Source organism: Heterocephalus glaber, unplaced genomic scaffold (genome assembly GCF_053883595.1).
Source record: "Heterocephalus glaber isolate CG9 unplaced genomic scaffold, H.glaber_assembly_v1.0 deba00001538, whole genome shotgun sequence".
In the NCBI taxonomy this organism is placed as follows: domain Eukaryota; kingdom Metazoa; phylum Chordata; class Mammalia; order Rodentia; family Bathyergidae; genus Heterocephalus; species Heterocephalus glaber.
In genome coordinates, this window is record NW_028258333.1 from 4,169,004 (window position 1) to 4,189,788 (window position 20,785).

At 45.7% G+C, this 20,785-nt stretch overlaps 1 protein-coding gene across 1 annotated transcript in view; it reads left to right on the forward strand.

Annotated features, from left to right (window-relative positions):
* The window catches only part of Trio (trio Rho guanine nucleotide exchange factor), a 314,560-nt gene that overhangs the window by 174,727 nt on the left and 119,048 nt on the right, over positions 1-20,785 (forward strand). The window contains 4 exon segments of the mRNA XM_004845192.4: positions 1,792-1,983; positions 15,263-15,432; positions 16,427-16,601; positions 20,577-20,772. Coding sequence (XP_004845249.2) covers positions 1,792-1,983; positions 15,263-15,432; positions 16,427-16,601; positions 20,577-20,772 — 733 coding nt within the window.

The window sequence follows — 20,785 nt, forward strand, 5'->3', positions numbered from 1 at the left end:
CTACAGAGCAGTAGGGGCCGCTGCGCAAGGCCTGGGTGCTCACTGTCGCTGTCACTGCAGCATGCATGGATGCTGCCCGCAGCTTTGAGACTGATGTCTGCCCTGCGGGGTTCCCAGGTTGCGTACTTTGGGCTGTTTACTCCTTTCTCCTTTTCTGTTTCTCTCTTGGAATGGAAGTGTTTATCCTGTGCCTGTCTACCATTACATCTTAGAAGTAGACAACCACTTTTTTATTTTTATTTTTTAATTTTTTATACTTTATAGGCTTACAACCAGGAGTTTGCCTTGAGTCTAAAATGAGGCTTTGGATTAATGAATTAATCCAAAGATTTGAATTAATGTTGAAAATGAGTTGAGACATTGGAACCATTGGGCATTGAATGATTCTGTTTTGCTTTTTGAGAAGGATGTCAACCGTAGGGACCAGAGGCAGAATGCTGTGGTCTGGATGTGGCTTTAGTGCGTCCTCTCCGAAGTACACGTATTGGATTTAATTCCCAACGTGAGGCATTAAAAGAGTGGAATCTTCATGTGACTGGTGTTTAGAGCCGGGCATTTGGGAGCGGTTAGGATTAGACAAGGTTGTTAGTGTGGAGCCCTTGTGATTGACTGGTAGCTTTAGAAGGAGAGGGAGAGACACCTGCACACTCCCTGTCTCCTGCCATGTGATGCCTTGGGCCTCTCTGGCAGGAGGAAGGCCATCTCTAGTTGTGGCAGCCAGACTTGGGCCACCAGAGCTACGAGCTGAAGTGGTGTTGTGTTACTGGCAACAGAAAACAGACTGATACAGTCACCAGCCTCACCCTGCACAGAGCCCCTCCTGTGTCCCCATCCCTCTGCAGGGACACCTCATCACCTTCCTCAGGCTCTGCCTCCTTACAGGGGCTCCATCCTCACCTCTGGCCACCTCCCACCCTCTCTGATGCGTCACTTGCCCCACTCAGTTTCAAACCTAATTGTTTGGAGAAGGATGAAGGACTCTGCTGTTTCTCACAGAGAACCACAGGCTGATTTTCTGGGCCTTCATGGAGCCGTAATTTTGCCCTGTTACTGCCAAGAAGCCTGCCAGCTGGTCTCTTGGGCAGCGACCTCCTTCTGGACAGTTTTCAGAGACAGTCTCAGGCTCTGTGAGGAATGTCTGAGCAGCCTTGGACTTACGAAGAATCAGAATAATCTCCAGACTATTTCACATGTGTATTTACACTCTACTTTCAGCTCTTTCAAACTTTGGGTACTGTATAGCCATTATTTCCTTTTTCTCAAAAATGCGTAAAAAAGCAGAAAAAAGATAAGCACAGAGTTACCAAATACGTAGAAAAATGTGGAAGAGACATCATTGTATGCTTCTTTGGAACTTAACCTTAAACTTGGACTTGGAAATTGTCATAAACCGGTATACCACACTGAAAGACACTGAACTGGAATTCACCACTCTGCCATACAGTTTGGAGAAAAGTGAAGCAAGCATTTGTGGCTATGGGCTATTTCCTGGCTCCACCTTAGCAAAAATCTGAAGGCACTTTCTGAGTCATGAGATAGCCAGCAGTTGCCCACAGATACCCTGACTGCTTTAGGAGCAGGGCTTTGCCACGAGGATCACGACAATATCGGACAAGGTTACTGATAGAAATGTATAGAACTCCTAGAGTCATTGCTTTGGATTATATTTCTTCTGTTTGATATAGGTAAATGACCAGAAGTATCATTAATTGACTGAGTTGCTGTTATGACGCCCAGACTGTCTAGTTTGCTTTGTATTCATTCTGTTCCTCTGGGCATTCTTTTGTGCAGAACACATACACCAATGCAGATAAGTTGCTAGAAGCAGCAGAACAGCTGGCTCAGACTGGGGAATGTGACCCGGAAGAGATTTATCAGGCTGCCCATCAGCTCGAAGACAGGATACAAGATTTTGTTCGGCGTGTCGAGCAACGAAAGATCCTACTGGACATGTCAGTGTCCTTTCACACTCATGTGAAAGAGGTAAGCCATCAGGGGAAAAAATATAATCCATGTCTCTGAACTTGTTGGAATTTGAATTTGGCCACAATGTGAGACAGCAGACAAAAGGTGGTCAGTTGTGAGACCTATCTTGCCAAGTCCATCTGCACAGAGAGAGAAAGAGCTGCACTTGTGCTGGGCTTCCTTGTCACACGAGTGCACGCTTGCCTTTGCTGAGGGTGTCTGTGAGGTGGGAGTGGAAGGGGAGAGTAGTGTGGAGAAAGCAGAGCAAGAAACCGAAGGAGGGCCCTTCAACTTCAGAGCCAGCGTGCGTCCGTGTTGCAGAAACAAGCCCTGCACGTTGTGGGCACAGCTCAGGTGTCCTTTCTGTGTGTGGCCTGCCAAGTGGCGGAAGTCATGATTGCCTTCTGGTTTTATCTGGCCACTCTCAGATGCTAAGAAAAACAAATATAGCATCAAATTGAACCTAAATGTACCATAGCCAGCACAGTAATACTAATCTCATTAGCATACTCATTAGTAAACTTACCTCATGGTAAGATGAGATAATTCGTTGTTTGGAGTGTGAAAAATAAGTAAATAATAATCATACCTACATATATATGTATATACATATATTATTCTTGATAGAATTGTAAAGTTACGTAAAAGGAACTTAGCTTTTGACAAAAAAGGTTTTATAATAAAGCTTAGCTTTTTCAGGGTGGTTTACAAATTCAGGATGTCAGTTTACTTATCTTTTCTCTCTAGGAAAACATTCTCTACTTCACAGAAGGACCTTTACAAAGCATGATAATAGATCAGGATGCAGCTCTTTATAAATTGAAAATTTATGAAGGGGCACTTCAGGGTAATTTGGGATTAAACTCACAGAAGCTTATGGTCATAGGAGAAAAAGAAGAGTTGGGGAAGATAGGACCAAGTAAAAAATCTGGGAGAGGGCAGGGCCTGGCTCACCTTGGTAACAAGGCCCTCGTCTAAAGGATAGAAACTTCACTCTCAGGGCCGAGGCCTTGAGCAGTGTGTCCACAGTGAGGTCATTTGTAACTTGGATGTTGGGCTCCAGAAATACATGGTCCCTTCGCTCTGAAACTCTGTGAGTCCAAGACGGGGGAAGGAGTGTTGGGCAGACCGCTGGGAGTCCAGGAGTTGGTGCTTCTGCCTGCTGTGGGCTGGGAGCCAACATGCAGTGCCCTCTGCAGAGGCCCAGGGACTGCGTGGGCCCAAGGTAGTCACCAGAATAGAAAGGCAACGCGGCTCACTCTCTCTGCTCCTGCTAGTGCCATGACGAAGAGAGACTCCAGACATTTACAGAGGCTGCTCTTCCCCAGTGAGACATACTAGGTGGGGGTTCCTCCTGGGCAGTTTCTAGTTGGGACACACGGATCGCTGGGCAGTGAGTCCGTCACTCAGTTTCGGTCACCTTGTCACCTCCACTCCCCCTGCCTCCCTGTGGCACTGCGCTTCGGAGTTGTTTTCTGAAGCACAAATCTGATGAGGCGGTGGCCCCTGCTCTTGAGCCATCAGGGAAACAACCTCCAGTGCTTCCACACCTCTTCTCCTGGCTGCTCCTGTGCTGTCTCTCCTCTTCTAGGCCCCCTAGATCTGTGACACTCAGGCACCTTTGAGGCCGGGACGTTCTGCCTTCTCTGCCCCAGACAGTTAGTAGCGCCTCCTAGACCTGGAGCTCTCCACACACGCCTGTCACAGCACTCATTGTGTTGCCTTAGGTTTGTGTCCTTTTGCTCTTTCCTGGTAGGGCAGTATGTCCACTGCTCTTTGTTATATGCATTTTCACACCTCTGCTGAGAGGGAGGAAGAGGGTTCAAGGTGGTTTGCCTATGAAAGGAGGTTGTGCCTTCATACATTAACCCACTAACACAAAGAAAGCAGGACAGGAGCACTCAGCAGCCTGGACCACCTGAGGCAAGACTTCCAGGCCCAGTTTCAGTCCTCCAGTCCCTCCTTTGGGCCACAGGAGGCACTGTTGCCCTGGAAGCTCAGATGCTGTGGAGAGGCAGGATGGACAGCAGGCAGCCTGACAGCTGCTCCCAGAAGGACTTGGCAGAAAGACACGATGACAGGAAGCCTCCTGCCTGTAGCACAAGCTACTTGTCTGTGCCATGTGCCTGGCAGTATTCTTCAGGAGCTTAGCAGTCCAAGGTATGGCTGGGCAGAAAGTCTTTCTGTAAGGTGGTGTCTGATTTGGGTCACTTTGTCTGTCATGTCACGGTTTTCACAAAGCTGGCACTGAAAGACAGCTGGGAGAAGATCATTTTGTGGAAGTTGTTCTCCAGAGGCACAGTTTGAGTTCCTTGTTATTTGTAACAGCAGCAGCAACATTTTGAAGGAAAAACCCTAAAATAAAAACATTCCATGTAGCAGACCACAGATAGTCTCTATTGTCACTATGCTTGAGAATATTAAAAGGGAAAAGACCTCTTTTTTCATCGAGTTACACTCTAGAAACTTCTTGTGTGTGTGAATCTGCAGACCACGGAGACCTTAAATCTGTCTTGAAGGTTAGCGGTCCATGTTTACAATTAGAGGATTGGTAGTGCATCTGTTCTCGCCTTTTCATAGGAGAGGGAATCATCCCTGTAGCAGAGAAACTGCCATGTTTCCTGTCTGCTCCCTCCCACATTCATGCACCTGAAGGGACGCAGAGCCAGAGGAGGAGCTGGTGGCCAGCCAGCAAGGCGTAGCAGGACATACACGTGCCCACACAAGTGGAGGACAGCTGCAGGGCTGCTGTCCCATGGGCTTAGCCTGTGCCAGGTCCTTCCCCCTTCATTTCAATCCCAGCCATTTCCTCAGGAGATTTATCTTTTCCTAACCAGAATTTCCTCAGTATCTTTCCTCTCTGCTGCACAGAAGCCCTAAATCTCCCAGGACTACCTGGTAGATTTTTAGGCAAGAATGGTTTCTTTAGTTGTGTATTGAAATAGGTTATTGGCTGAAAACTCAGCAGTTTACAACAAGTTTAATTAGTTTAAAATGAAATTAAAATTGAGCAAAGAGCCAAGAAGAGGAAATCATGCTACACTGATAGATGTTTGCCTGAAGTTACTAACTTTATTAACATATCAGATTACCACACAAGTGCTAAAAGGTATGTTATCTGAATCTGTTCTCTTCAAGCAGGTCATACAATTTAAAATGACATGTTCTGAGGAATTAGTCTATCTACCGCAGGCATGTACCAATAAAGCAATATTACACAGAGAAAAGTAGAAACAGCAGCTTTTGTTTAGGCAAGCTCTTGAAGCTTTTTAGCTGCTTCCTGTGAAAAGCTCTCGTGATGTGGAAGTTCTCCTTCGCTGCAGACGTCGTATAGTGATGGTGTTTCTTGCTCACTTGGAGCGAGGTGTCCTCTTGGATGCAGGCGGTTCTGGCCCTCTTAACGTGGCAACCTTAGAGCAACTTAATTCAGAAGGAGCCAGACACAGGCCTTGTCCGCTCGGGGCCAGCCCACTGAAAGAAGGGGGATGGTGGCAATCTGGTAGCAGACTGAGACCTCTGGCTCTGACTGACCTGCCTTGCAAACAGAAGAGAGGACACCTGTTCCGAGGAAGCCAGAAAAGGGTATGTTTTCACACAGAGGGAAGATATTTTGAAACTTGGTGTTAGGTGCAGCAGGTATTTGGTAGATTTCAGCCTGTTTCCCCCTCAAACCTAGATTCGAAAGCATTCCAGGACCTTCTTCCTCTGGAAAGACTCATGAAATGTTTCACCTCCTTTCAGAAGGCTTCAAAACTCGGACCCTCTCCCCCTCCCCTTTTTTCTTTGCCTTAATGTTTTTAAGAGTTTCTTGCTTATTGGCCTAGTTATAAGTTTAGGTTTTATTTGGGGAGATTTTTAGCCCTCCACATTTTGTTCTCACCTCTCAGTGTTACCATTCTTTTCAGTGTTACTTTTTAGTATTTATTCACATCAATTCTGATTATAATTCTTCCTTGTTTGTCCTTTGTTAACTGACCTCCTTTCCTTTTGAATGCATTTTTCATTGTTTATTCAGTCACTCACTCTTTTTTACTCATTCATTCCAAAATGCCTCCCAAGCTAACAGTGATGTCCGAAGAGATGACACCAAAATGAATGACCAGAGGCACATGCACTTCTGTTCTCCTGTGTACCCGCATTTCAGACATCAGTTTGTTTCTCTCAATTGACTTTGAGTTCTTTGAAGTCCTGGACTGTGTCTCACCCTTGCATTCCTGCTACTTAGCCCACCTCCCAGATGTGGATGCTCAGTAAAACTAAGTTGTGTCTTTTTCCTTTCTATCTCATGCTTCTTTTTTTTTTTTTTGGTACTGGGGATCGAACTCGGGTCCTTGTGCTTGCAAAGCAGGCAACGAAACCACTGCGCTAAATCCCCGGCCCTGTCTCATGCTTCTTAATGGTAGACTTACTGAGTATTTTTATTTTCAAATATAGTAAAAGTGTAGCTATTTTCATCTATTCATACTGATTCAACTTCATCCTGAAATTAGTTCCTGATTTAACTGATAAATACATTGAAGTTTGTGGGTCACTTGAAGCAACCAGGTGGTGACATCTAGCTCTCTGCCAGAGCTTGAATTCAGTGGGATTGTTTCTGGAATTCATTCAGTGGCCTTGCATTGAGTTTCATGCTCAGAAGCCATGTTTCCCAGAAGAGATCATTCCCATTTGAATCAGGCTGCAGCTCTTGCTAGGTGAAGTAAAGAAACCTCTTAGTTCTGCTTCTGAACACTGAACTGGAACAAGTTTTTGTTTTGAACAATGCCTAGGTTAAGAGAACCTTTCCTTTTATTCAGAAGTCAAAGAGAAAGGCCTCCCAACCACCTGGACATCTTTTTTTTTTTTGTCACAGCTTACCAACCTGGTTTCATTTTCATGCCTAGCAGTTAGGCTCGCAGCCTTTCTTCTTTATGCTTGCTCCATTTCCCCAGGGCAGAGGGCAGGTGCCTTTGCTCAGGGCCAGGAAGGTTGCTCAGCAGTTGGGGCTTCCGGGCAGGCAGAGCTCACTCAGCTGCTTCTCTCTTCTCTGGGCCATGCTGAGTTTGCTCCAAGAGTGTGCTGACCGTGTGCCCAGTGCTCCCTCCAGCAGCCACCGCAAAAGGGCCCAGAGTTCTGCTTGGGGAACTGGAGAACCCACTGGGCATCTGCTGGTTAAACTAAAACAGAAAAACCTGCCTGAAGGTACACAACACTCATTCTGTGGATCAGCTGCCTTCAGTGGATTCTCTTGGTGATAGGTGGTTGTGGTAGTTTGCGCGTGTGTGTGATACAGTTTTATCAAGTGTCATTCGTGTAAACACCACCACTTTTCATCATACAGAATCATACAGAACTGTCCTGTCGCCAGAAAGCCTCCTTGTGCCCCCCTTATAGCTAGATCCAACTCCTACCCTAGCTCCAACCCCTGGAAACCCGACTGTCCTCTGTTGCTGTTATCTTGTTATTTAAAAACGCTACAGATCATTCTCTGGGGAAGGTGATCAAGAGATAGAGGTGGGGGGAAGCAGAAGAGATGGAGTTAAGGAGTTGGGGTATGTTCTGTACATGTACCAGCTCCACACAAGGAATGCAAACCTTATGTACTGCACACATATTCTATTCAACCAAAAAAAGAAGAAGATGGGAAAGGAAAGAGCAGCAAGATACACTGCTTGGAGGGCTACATCCCCACATGACTCCAGAAACAAAACTTGACTTGTTTCAACAAAAAAAATAAGTAAAAATAACTGTTGGCTTTTAAAAAATTGCATAAGCCAGGTGTGGTGGGGCACACCTATAGTCCAAGCACTTGGGAGGCTGAGACATGAGGATTGCTACAAGTTCAAGGCCAGCCTGGACTACACAGTGAGTTTATCTTTTTGAGGTTGGCTTTTTTTCTTCAGCTTATTTCCATTGAGATCCATTCACTTTTATGCATGTATCAGTACTTCTTTCCTCTATTGCTAGGCAGTACTTCATGGTATGGATACATCACAATTTGTTTGACTATTTATCCATTGCAGGATGTTGAGTTGCTTTCAGAGTTTAGAAATGAATCATTACGTACATGTTTTTGTGTTAGTGTAAGGTTTTGTTTCTTTGGGATAAACTTCCAGGAGTGCAATTGCTAGGTCCTTTGGTTGAGTGCAGCTCAAGTTAAAAGAAGCTGCCACAGTTTTCCAGAATGGGTGCATCATATTATCCTGCCACAAGAAGTGCATGACCACCAGCATTTTAACATCTCAGAAGTGTGGGGAAAGGGTAAGATCTGACACATGATATTTTCAAGCAGAAAATTTACTCTCTGACGAGTCTCAGATACTTATGTCTAACATTAAATTTCTTAGGTGCATTTCTTAGTGTGTTAAATTATATACATGTACTCTTACACATTTGTTCACATATCTAAGTACAGATGAGCTATTAAATGGCCACATGCCAGTGAAATCACCAGGAAAGTAAGAACCTTGAGTGATTGACCATCACATTCGACTTTGGAGATCAGCTGCCACCTCTTGGTATAGCCCTGTGTCTTTACCTAGACTGTGGTATCTGGTTTGGAATACTCATGGAAGAAAGGGATCTTCTCCTAGGTGAGAATATCTAAAAAATTCCAATCTGTTTGTCTGTGCTTTCTTTCTGTAAAAATATAATCTTCATTAAACTAATTAGAAAGTATGTTATAGTGTAACCCACCCCCTTAACAGGCTGAGGGGCCTGGGATACTGGGACATGTTTCTCTCTGAGGTATCTCAGCTTTCTCAGCTACAAAGTGGAGTCATGAAGTTTCTAAGTATGAGACAATTAACTGAAATTATATATGCAATGCTCTTAACATAGTGGCCAATGAATGCTCTTTCTTTGCCCCTCCCAGCCCTCATTGTAACTCACTCAGTATAGACAGAATAACATAGATTTGAAAGTAAGATACAAAGGTGTACGTACCCCAGCTGTACCTACCTGGTTGTGTTGGCCTCACTGATCTCTCCCCTCCATGCGGTACCTTTTGCCCTTCCTCTATGATTGCTGCGCTCTGACGTGTTCAGAACCTGTTCAGAAGATTGCAGCTGAGTCTTCAGTTGGGATGCCCTACAGGCGATCTCCACCTTCAGCCCCTTGAAGTCCAGTCGGGCCTTGGCAGTACTTACTAGTGGGTCCATTCCCATTGCTGTAAATCATTCTGCACACATCACTAATTCTGACCCCAGCAAAATGAGTGATTATTGTGTTGGCCAATGAGAAGAGAGCGACATGAAGATATTATTTAAAAGCAAAGACCAGGCCGGAAATTTAGCTCAGTGGTTACGCCGTCTGCCTCGCAAACACAAAGACCCGAGTTTGATCCCCGGAACCAAAAAAAAAAAAGCAAAGACCAGGGCTGGGGATATAGCAATATAGCTCATGATAGAGCACTTGCTTCACATGCTCAATCCCCGTGCCACTAGCTAAATAAGGAGCAAAGTCCTTCTGTCAGAAAAATTTATGTGAAACTGTCCTAATAAAATGATTTTAAACTGATTTAAATTCATGAAATTTCTATTTGTTACTATTGGGCCAATATTTTTAAATAGAAAAATTTTATGCCAACACAGAGATTAGAAGTTATTATAGAAAATCATAGAGAACGCTATTATACGTGGCTCACAATAATCACTAAGAGATTATTGAATAAGTTATTAACTGCATTATCTTCATTTGTAACTTGTGTTGCCATAGAGATTGAAAGTTTGTGTCTAGATCCTCACTCAGAATTTTACAGGGACACCTCAATACAGACATCTCTTTAATTAGCTGTTTGTAGTTAAAACTCAGTGTGGTATGAGGCACTTCAGCACAAGGTCAGGAAATGGGATGTTGCAGGTCTTCAAATGTACCACTGAAAATGCATGTAATCTCTGTAGTCATGAGTTTGAGGCCGGCCTGGACTGCTTAGTAAGTTCAAGGTCAGCCTCCTCTACATAGTGAAACCCTGTCTCGAAAAATCAAAACAAAAGAAAAGAGTGTTTTAGTATTCTAGACTTCTTCCTTTGATACTCAGCTTCATGAACTCAATGTTTTATTATCAGTCATGACAGGTCTTGGACTGGTGGAGAGAGGAAGGCAACTCTGTGGGTGTGTCTCTGACACACTGTTAGCACTGCTGCTGCTGTTCACAGAGACAGGAGGCGGGGAGCTTGATCAGCAGCAGTGTATTAGCTGGGCTTCCTCAGGAAGCTTCAGGGCTCCACACCAGCTAGCCCTGCAGAGACTGAGAGGGCATTTTTGGTTTTGCTGCCATGTGTTTGTTTTCCCTTCCTTTTTGTAAAGCACAAAGCTCGGGGCAGATTGGGGGAGGGTTGGGCTTTCATCTTGGTGAAAGGGTAGGGTGGAGGGAAGCTTCTCACCTTGTGGCGTCCAGGAAGCAGAGAGAGAGCCAGAGGAAAGGACCTATGGCAAGACACACCCCTCAAAACCAATCGCTGCCTCCTCCACGGGAGCCCCACCTTCTGACCACTCAGAAATCCACTTGATGAAGTTGGAGCCTCGCAATCCGGACTGTTCCCCAAAGTCCACCTGCCAACAGCCAAACCTTCAGCGCGGTGAGGCATTTGGGGACATTTTGGAACCCAGTCCTAACAACCTTTAAGGCTCTGTGGGCAGAGACTGTAAAGCAGTGATAGCAAACCTTTTGGAGACAGGGGCCCAAACTGCAACCCCAAACCCACTTATGTATCCCAAAGTGCCCACGCTGCAATTCAACCTGAATACTGAGGTCTTAGTTTAGGAAAAACAACTCATACATTATCTTTTGTCTTAAAACAAATAACACATGTGCCCTAGGTTTGCCACCACTGCTTTAAAGACTCCAAACACACTTGTAATTTTTAAAGTAGATTACATGCATTTTCTTAGGTTGAAATTAGTGCTAGGCACAGTTCTAGAGGGTATAGGAAGGAGTGAATGAATGCAGCACATTAACTTTGTTCCACTGTTTACTAGGCTTCTGATTGGGTGTGGGGCATGCAGTGGAGTTAGTGGTAGGCATCTGACCAGGTCTTTAAACATTTAATTTGTAGCCAAGACAAGTAACTAAGGGCCCAGAGGACAGTGGCTAGAAAGAGACTGTTGAGCAGCTGTAAAAATCAGTTGTTGGCATCGGCACAAGGCCAAGACTCTGCTTATCCACCATACTGATCTCTTAAGTGGAAGATGCTAGGATAAAAGCAGTCCCAGTAATAAGACATGACTCATTCCCAGTATATGAAAACGGAAGTAATTTCCAGTTCAAAGCCACAAGTGGACCAGACTTGCCCACGAGGAGGTAATGGAATATGTTAGACTGCTCAGCACAGGTGGACCTGAGGCCCTGCAGGACACCGGCGTAATCCCTCAGCATGTCTGTCTATATGTGCCATCTGATGAGACTGCACACCTGAATTCAGGCATCCCACCATGTTGTCTTGTGTCATGTTGAGAGCTGTTTATATTGCTTTGAGGACAAAGTTAGTGCCGTAGCTGAAATCACTGTGGCCACATTAAAACCCTTGCAAGTGACAGTATTCGGTGTGGGGGTTGGTTAGCAGATGACGTCGGCAGGGCTGGAGGAGGCACCTCTGTCAGATCGCAGAACTCTCACCCTGTCTGCACATGCACAGCCTGTGCATGCTTGGGTTGGCATGGAACACCTGCGTACCCAGCTTTGGATGAGGATCTGCCAAATATGTTGGATGATAGAATTAGGATTCCAACGGGCCTCAGCAGGAATAAGTCAGAATTTATCACAGGATTTCTTTCAGGGTTTCAATATAGCAGTGTGTTTTCAGGGTCCTTCTCCCCGAAGTTGCACAGCCCACTGAGGGCTGTGGGGAAAGGACTGAGGTTTGGGGGGCTGGGTACCTAGCTCAGACTCAGTCTGATGTGGAGTCCACCCACACTTCATCACAGAGGTTTTCTCAGTAAAACCTCATGTCTCTCCCTATCCTGTCCTTGTCTTCATAGCCCGGTCTGTGGGCCGGTTCTGTATATACAGTATGTACAGCCCAGAGACGGCTGAGTTCAAGTTCTCTCACACAGAACTGCACTGGTCTGCAGTGCCCTGGACCTCTCCCTCTCTGTTAGCACTACAGACTGTCAGCCACTTCTTTGATGGACTCTAGGGGGCAGCATTTCCTAAGCCCGTGGTTTTTCTGACCAGTTTGTGGTTCTTAAAAGTTGCTTAGGTTGCTGTAGAACCTAATTGTATGGATGCAGTTTCTCTTGCTGTTGCAAAAGATGTATCTTCTTGTAAGTTAGCAGCTAACACAGAAGTTTGGTTTATGGACCCTTAGGAAGTCTGTGGTAAGAACTTCATAGACATCCTAGAGGCCTTTTCTCATTTCTTTATTCAGGGATATTTTAGACATCACATGTACCATTTTAAAAGCTTAAAAATAGGCTTTGCTTGAATCATGTTACATTATGATATGGGTCAGTACATCCTCAGTTGACATTAGAAAGGTCTCGATATTTTCCTCCAAATTGAAAGATTGTATTTCTTGTGGGACCAGACAGAAAAAAGTCTAGAGGGGCACAGGACTTTCAGGCATTTTACATTGTGGTTTTAAATGTAGCTTTGCTCCTGCTACCGCATTAATTTTTTACCTTTTCAGTGGTATGACCTGAGGCTCAGGCCTAGCAGTCTCCTCCATGGGGCAGCCTGTGTGAGCACAATGCACCAGGATGCGTGTTAAAATGTCCAGGATATTGTAGGGAATGCGCTAGTGGTTTGTTTGTTTTTTTTAAACTACCAGGTGTAAGGGCAAAGGTTTGACCTCCAAATACTACTGGCATTTCCCCTAGAGCTGAAAGGAAGTGATTTCTATAGAATCTAACAGACTGTGCCTTTTTTTCATACTCTGGTATTGTTAGGAGTAAAAAGATTTGAACGCAGGATGATGTTACATTTACTAGACACATATTTTGAACTTGGGTGTATTTTGAAAAATACCTAGAGAAAGAAGATTAAAACTTTGTAGATTTGCTTATTATGAACTTTTTAGAACAAAAACAGAATAACCGTTGACATTTGCTTATTTCTTCATTCTATATCATCTCATTTAATCTGCCCAGCACGTCTATGAAGTAGGCACTATTATCGTGCCCATATTATAGATAGAAAACTAAGACAGATTCAGGTAAGACAGATAAAACTAAGACAGATTCTTAAAACTAAGACATCAAAGGTAACACTCTAGGAAATATTAAGTGGCGATTTGATCTCAAGCAGTATGACTCTAGAACCTCTACTCTCCTTATAAGCAGTGTTTTACTTTTCTTTGTGGAAGAAGCAGGAACTCATATTATTGCCATAGTTATCTTGAAACAAGCCTCCATGTTGCTAGCTCTAAAAGTTATTCTTTGATCTTTTATTTTCAGTGTTAAAATGTCCAGCACCTTGCTTCCCTTTTTGTCCCCCAAGTTGAGATCTAGAGCTGAGCTCACAGTGAATCACCGCAGAAGCTGCCGAGCTCCCAGGCATAGCCAGAGGCCCCAGTTCACACAGCATCTGGGCCACGAGAGCAGGTACAACACCAGCCAGTGTCAGGAGAGGGCTGGATTCCCAGGCTGCACACACCGAGGCCAGTTCCTTTCCTAGCTTCACTCATGTAGTGACACAGCTGGGGCAGCTTCAGGGGAGTAAATGTGTACAATTGAGTGAACAAGGGGATTTATGTAAATGGTTTATTTTCTTTTTCAGTGGAATGAATACATTGCAAAGGGCCATTTTTCAAAGTGTTCACCTTGGAAGGGTAGGGGGACAGAAGAGCCACAGTGGCCACGTGCTCAGGGTTTTCTCCTCTGGGAGCAAATGGGTGACTTCTCTGTGTGGCCAGTCTCCTGCTCCCACCATGCCACCTGGTGTATGGAAGGCAGGTCAGCCTCGTAAATAGAAAAGTCCACTGATTAGATAATATTTTGACTCTTTCAATTAAATATTGCCTGCTTGTTTGGGTAGATTATTTGTTAGTCTGCAGAACAGCTGAATTGGCAGATCTTATCTATTCAGTTAATTTGAGTTCATCCCTATAATTAGGGTAATTAACGTATGTCTGCAGCATTGCTGTCACCTAGTCCTCTTAGTAACTTCTTCACATGGTTTTGGGGTTCTTGGGATCCCTGTTCCAACAAACCACATCTCAGTGATTGTCAGGAGGGAGGATGGCAGAGGGCACCAGAAAGCTCTTGTGCAAAGGAGATGGTTGCTGTTGCCACAGTAGGAGCTTGCTGTGGGTGGAGGCCTGCATCAGAACTCAACACATGCGACTCTTTAATTTTGTGTGGTTCAGTGCATGTCAGTTGTACCTTAGCTGCTTTATGAAAGGATTAGCTATGAGACAAAAGACCAAGCAAGTGGAAGCCCTTTCTTTTTGCAAGTGTGATTTATAGGTACAGTTTAGACTTGTGGGCCCCAAAGGTAGCAGCCATGGGCCAGAGGGGTTCCTTGACCATGTCCTTGTCACTGCTGAGGCACCTGCTAGAACAGCCATGACTAAGATATGCAGGGTGCCTCGGGTCCCAGGGGGAACTGGAGGCATTTTCTCCACAGGCAGACCTTGATACCCAGCCACCAGGGCCCGCTCAGCTTCATCTATTGCCCCTTTCCATTCCTGGAATGCTACCCTCAGGGCTTCCAGGAAGTGGGCAGTGCCCTGATCCCCACCTCCCTCCAGGCCTGAAGGAGTTCTTGCCACTCTCCTTCCAGGTTGTCTTTCCTCATCCAGGTCCCCAGGGACACACCTGGCAGTAGTGGCAGTGAAGGTGTACTTCCTGTGATGGTCTGGGCTGGGGCTATGGTCACCTAGGCCTCATATCCCAGTCCCAGCAGGCATGGTGGTGAACTCATGTTACCACTGCGCACGCTTCCTTCTGCATTTACCTCTGAGCGGTGGCTTAATAATTAATAATGGGCTGTAATGCTTTGCTAAAAATAAAGCTAGTGCAGAAGACACGTGAAAGACTGCCTCTTGTGCCCGGCAGATGCTTCTGTTGTCTTCAGGAGTCTTTTCCAATTTCCTCTGCACTCCAAACTGAACCTGGGAAGCACGGGAAAGAGCGACTCCCCTTCCCTTTCCTTTTTCTCTTTTGTGACAGCCCCTTCCGCCTCACCGCCTGTTTATTTTTTCTCCATGCAGCAGTGGCATGTGTTTTGCTAGCATGGGACTGTTTGGGATGCTTCTCCCTCCCTCTCTTCCTCCCTCCCTTCCTTCCCTCCCTTTCTCTGGAAGCAGCCTGCCACCACCCCCTCCCCTTGCGAATCACCCAGTCCCTGCACCACCACTCACTGTGCTCCTGTCTGCAGCTGTGGACATGGCTGGAGGAGCTGCAGAAGGAGCTGCTGGACGACGTGTACGCCGAGTCGGTGGAGGCTGTGCAGGATCTCATCAAGCGCTTCGGCCAGCAGCAGCAGACCACGCTGCAGGTGACCGTCAATGTGATCAAGGAAGGGGAGGACCTTATCCAGCAGCTGAGGTGGGTCTCATTCCTGGTCCAGACACCAATCCTGAGCTCCTGCTGGGGGCTCCCTCACTCTTACCTTTTGAACAAGTGCATAGCTTCCGTTCTGGGTCCAGCTAGGTAGAGAACAGCCTGCCTCTGCGTTCAGAGTAGAGCACAGCTCTCTCTTCTCTTTCTCTGCCTCCTGCTCCTTCAGTTTTAGCTCCATAATTGTTCTTGTTACAACATGGATTCATAACCCTCAGAATTCAACTTTTATTAATATTTCCTGTTAACACCCACCTCATGATTACTGAAACTTCTTTATAAGTAGTAATCTGAACCTAGGAGGTGTGCATCCTCCAGCCCTCAGGGCTCATCTGTCTCAGGCGAGCCTGGTGCATATCAGTCTCTGAGCGCAGGACGAATAGGAGCCACGAAGGGCTCCTCGCCCTCCAGAGCAGTGCTGGGTGGGCTTCGTTTCCTTGGGAAAGCAAATTCAGATTCCTTTTGTTTGGCCCTGGAGATATCCATAAGGTTAATCCCCTGTGTCCCTCAGCACAGCTGGTGGAATTGTCATCTCGCATCTTTGCATATGCTTACTTTGGGGAGTCAGGCAAAAGATACTTACTAAAAGTTGAATTGCTTGCAGTAAAGGTTAACCTCTCCTAAGCAGTGCGACTGTCATTCTACTAAACAGGTAGCAGCTGTTCTCTCTACTTAAGGAGAAAAGTGGCTAAAAATAAAACTCTGCCAAAGTAATTTTATATAATTATTGCATTTCTTTTGCAAGTGATTCGAGAACATGACAAAGAAACTCCTCAGCACATCCTCAGATCTGTGGGGCTGCTCAGGGGAAGGAGCCCGATGTTGTTTTGCAGGGGGGCAACAGCATCTTTTATTTTCTGTGACTGTGTCCAGCTTCCTGCTGAAGATTTGCTGTGCTGGATCTGGTGTCTAGCAATGTGCAACTTCTCATTCAATTCCTGTTTGTCTCCTTAAACTCCCATTCGCTCCTGTGTCCAAACAGGGACTCTGCCATCTCCAGTAACAAGACCCCTCACAACAGCTCCATTAACCACATCGAGACAGTGCTGCAGCAGCTGGACGAGGCACAGTCGCAGATGGAGGAGCTCTTCCAGGAGCGAAAGATCAAGCTGGAGCTCTTCCTGCAGCTGCGCATATTTGAGAGGGACGCCATTGATGTGAGTGTCCACCCGGCCTTCCCGTCGGCAGGCGGGCGGGAGCCGGGCCTCCTTCCCTCCTTGTCCCTGTCCTTGTCCCTGCCCTGGTGGAGATGGAGGTGGGCGGAAGGTCCCCAGTCATCCGAGGCCTCCTAGGTTGGACTGGGGGCTGGGGGTTGCTCTGGGTTCTGGAGCTGGAGGCTGCGGTGGGGGCAGACAGCTGAGCGGGGGCCAGCCCAATGGCAGGACAGAGCAAGGGACCCTGGGAGTGGGGAGAGGCGCGTTCAGATGCACGGACACTGCTGTCTGTCCAGTGCATGTCAGTCAGTCGGCACTCCCTTGCTGGGAAGTGGAGACAGCAGTTTGAGGCAGTCACCTTCTCCTTCCTCCCTCTTTCCCCTCTTTTCTTTTCTCCTTTTTCCCTCCCTTCCCACTCCCTCCTTTTTCTTTCCATCCTTCTCTGTAGGAGTGGGAGTAACCTTAGTCTGTATATTTTCAGTAATAGGAAATCCAACTTTTTCCACACAGAAGTGTCCTCAGATTCTCTATAATTCGCACCTAAAAATGGACCTTTGTACCTTATTGTGAATAGCAGAAAGAAGCTCTCTTTATCTTCCTTCCACAAAAGGAGGGGCGGCTCTGAGTTCTGTGCTAGCAAGAAGAGCTTTGCTCCTGAGCTTGATGTAGTGCAGCCAGAAGTTAGTGAGGGTGGTGGAGACTGAACTGTGTGAGAAACTCGACAAGAGGAGCCACAGCCCCTTGAGCCTGCCCCGACCAGTCCCCCGGTGCTGGGCAGCTTCGTACAGGTGGTGACGTAGCGTGCTGCTTGGTGTGCCACTGAGGGCTCCGGAGACCACGCTGAGCACGGTGCCTTCCTCGTCTGGGGTTCAGCTCTCAGTGGTGCTTAGAGGGCAGTTAGGAGGCGGGTGGAGGCTGCCTGGGCTCGGGGCAGGGCCTCTGCCTGCATTGCCACCCATCTGCACCGCCAGCAGTGCTCTCACTGAGGACCTTCTTGGCTCTCCCCACTGCATCACCAGTGAGTGAGAAAGGTGTTGAACCGGCCCTGCCATGGTGCCGGCCACCTGCCCAGGTGTTCTCCTCGGAGTCTGAACCCCCAGGTCAGCGGGGAGCCACGCAGGGGAAAGGCCCGCCGGGGTCTCCCCTGGGGGACCCCTGCAGCTCAAGGTAGCACTGCGTAAATAGACAGAGCGGGCCTGTTGTCTTCCCTGACTTCAAAGGACTTGCTTTTTTGAAACCTACCCACTTACTGAATGTTTTCAGTGAAGAAACACAAAGCAATCAGAAGCATTTTTTTTGAAGTTTTTCTTCCACAATATTTTGATATTTGAGAAAAGAGTTTTAATTCACATGTATTAATGTTTCTTGAATGGGGAAATTGTTTTTCATTGTGTTTCCACTTGCATTGAATGAGATTGGGGAACACAAACATTTCCCCCACAAAAGCCACAAAATGACAAGTGACCTACTTAGGGCCAGAGTGCCGGACCCCAGGTGAGTGTCCTGAGCTGAGGGGATTAACCTACAGTCCAGTCTCAGGCCAGCTGAGATACAGTTAAAAACTTCCCAGGTCGTGGCCTGAGAACACGATCCTGACACGTGAGAATCAGAGCAGTCTGGGCCTGGCTGGCATCTTCTGATTTATCAGGGAAGTTGCCTCATCTAACTGCCATTGGAAGTGTGCAGTGGAGATTTATGTTTATGGTAGAAATTCTTCTATTACTTGGTTAATTTTTTTTTTAAATAGCATTCTCAAGCCGGGGATTTAGCTCAGTGATTCCGCCACCTGGCTTGCAAGCACAAGGTCCCAAGTTCAATCCCTGGTACAAAAAAAAAAAAAATAGCATTCTCATCACACAGTGGACCCAGGATTTCTATGGCTTTGTGGGGTCCTCTTTTTAGAATACTGATATTTCAGCCCGCAGATATTCCAAATAAGATCTGTTCTACTGATCTTAAGAAAAGCAAACAAAATCATTAATGTAGCATCCTGTGACAGCTTAGTTACAAAAGTAATCATAATTACGTTTAGATTTTGGGAATGTTAGCATGTCTACAAATTCTGAGATACCATTCAAGCTGGGTATGGTGGTCTGTAATTTTAGCAGTCTGGGAGACTGAGAAAGGGTCTCAAGTTCGAGCTCAGCCTGGGCAACTTAGGGAGACTCTGTCTCAGAAATAACACTCCCTCCCCCAAGAAAACCCCAAATTCCACTTTCTTGAGTTTCATTATTGCCATAGTTTTCTTGTCTTATCTTACTGTGTTGTTAATAAGCTGTAATTCTAACCTTTGAGGCAGGATCTTTTCCTGATGGCCATTGATTCAAGCCATCCTTGGGATCTCTCCATGCTTGGTGAGGATTTTTGGATCCTGCTGGTTCAGCACAGTGGTCTTTGTTTATTATCCATTGGTTGAGTGTCGTCTGGATATGATGTTGTCTCATTGTCACACCTAAATCTCCTCTCCCCTAGGGTCAGAAAACAAACAAGAAAGAAACCTCCCTTTACAGTAAACATAAAGATTAAAGTTATAATGACGTGCTTTTCTTTTTAAAAATCTTTCTTCCTCAGTTACTTCATGGTTTATGTTTAATTTGGCATTATTTAAATATATTAACTTAATAAAGTAGTACAACTTAATAATATAGACATTTTGCATACAAATGCTAGTAATAAAAGAATGTGCCTGTCCCCCAAATTCAGGAGGAGCTACCACCCTTACTTCTTCAAATATCCCTTCTTTTGTTGTCATTGTGTTAAGGTGTTTTAGAAAAAATCTGCTGACTTATATTTCACTCCGAAAGACTTTCCTAAGGGTCTCTTTAAAACATACCCTTTCATTACACACACACAGTGCACTAAACAACTCATCCATGTAGCAGTCATTCTCCATTGTCTTCCACTACCCAGCACGGTGCCTGCCCCAGTTGGGAGGCACTCGGGTTGGTTCCTGCCTTTGATGGCTAGTGCTTAACCTAGAATCTTCTGCCACCCTCCTCCTCTTTCCCCCCATCGCATGACTTTTTGAATGCCATGAGTCTCTTGGCAAAGAAACCAGGTCCTGCGCTCTGCACTTTCTCACTTGACTTCTTTTCGGCTGCTTTTCTTTCCCTGGTATTTCCTCCAAGTTCAGACGGTAGATGCAAAGATCTGATTAGACTCAGGTTCCAGTTTTGCGCAGGAATGGGTCAGAGGTGGGGCACCACAGCTACTCCGTGAGGAGGCCCAGCCAGCTGGGCCCACTTCTCTAGGGATGCCAAGCCCAGTCTGTGTGCCAGGGTGGGGCAACCTGACCCTTAGGCTGGTTGGTCTCCCCTCAGCCTTTCTCTTGGTCTACTATACATTCATGGTTGTCTGAAACAGCTATTTTGCTAGAATTTGAAAATGGATAGTTTTCTAATTTTATTCTTTCTACATAATAGCCAGATTCATCGTTTAAGAAATGTTTCATCATGAAATGCTTATGTAATTGCTCTTCTCTCTTAATTACTTTCAGTACAAAAGTTGGTTTCCCATCTGCTTATAGTCAGACACAAAAAGGTTTTCATTTACTTTTTGACTTTTTAACTCTTCTTTAAATACCATTGAGGATGAATGGATTTTTATGTATTTAATATATATTATTCAATTGTAATACTTATTTTTGAGTGTCTAATTGTTCCATCTTTTCCATGCAGGGAGCCCCTTCAACTGTCTTTATATCCATTTATTTATTTGTTATTAATCTTTTTTTAAGACAACATCAGGGCATAACCTGTATCTCACAAAGCTTATCCATTTTAAAAAGGTACCATTTTGGTCTTTGAGGGGTTGAATCCAGGGCTTTATGCCTGCTGAGGACGCACTCTGCCACTGTGCTACGTGCCCAGCCCTTTCAGTCTTTTGACACAATCTCTTCCTTACTAGACACAGTAAGATGTGGCTGCATGAGATTATGTTCTTACATCTTGATTTTAAATGAACGTTCTCCTCTGTCAGATCATCTCAGACCTTGAGTCTTGGAACGATGAGCTTTCCCAGCAGATGAACGACTTTGACACGGAAGACCTCACAGTCGCAGAGCAGCGTCTCCAGCACCATGCAGACAAAGCCTTGACCATGAACAACTTGACCTTTGACGTCATTCACCAAGGGCAGGACCTCTTGCAGTATGTCAATGAAGTCCAGGCCTCCGGTAAGAAAGCTCA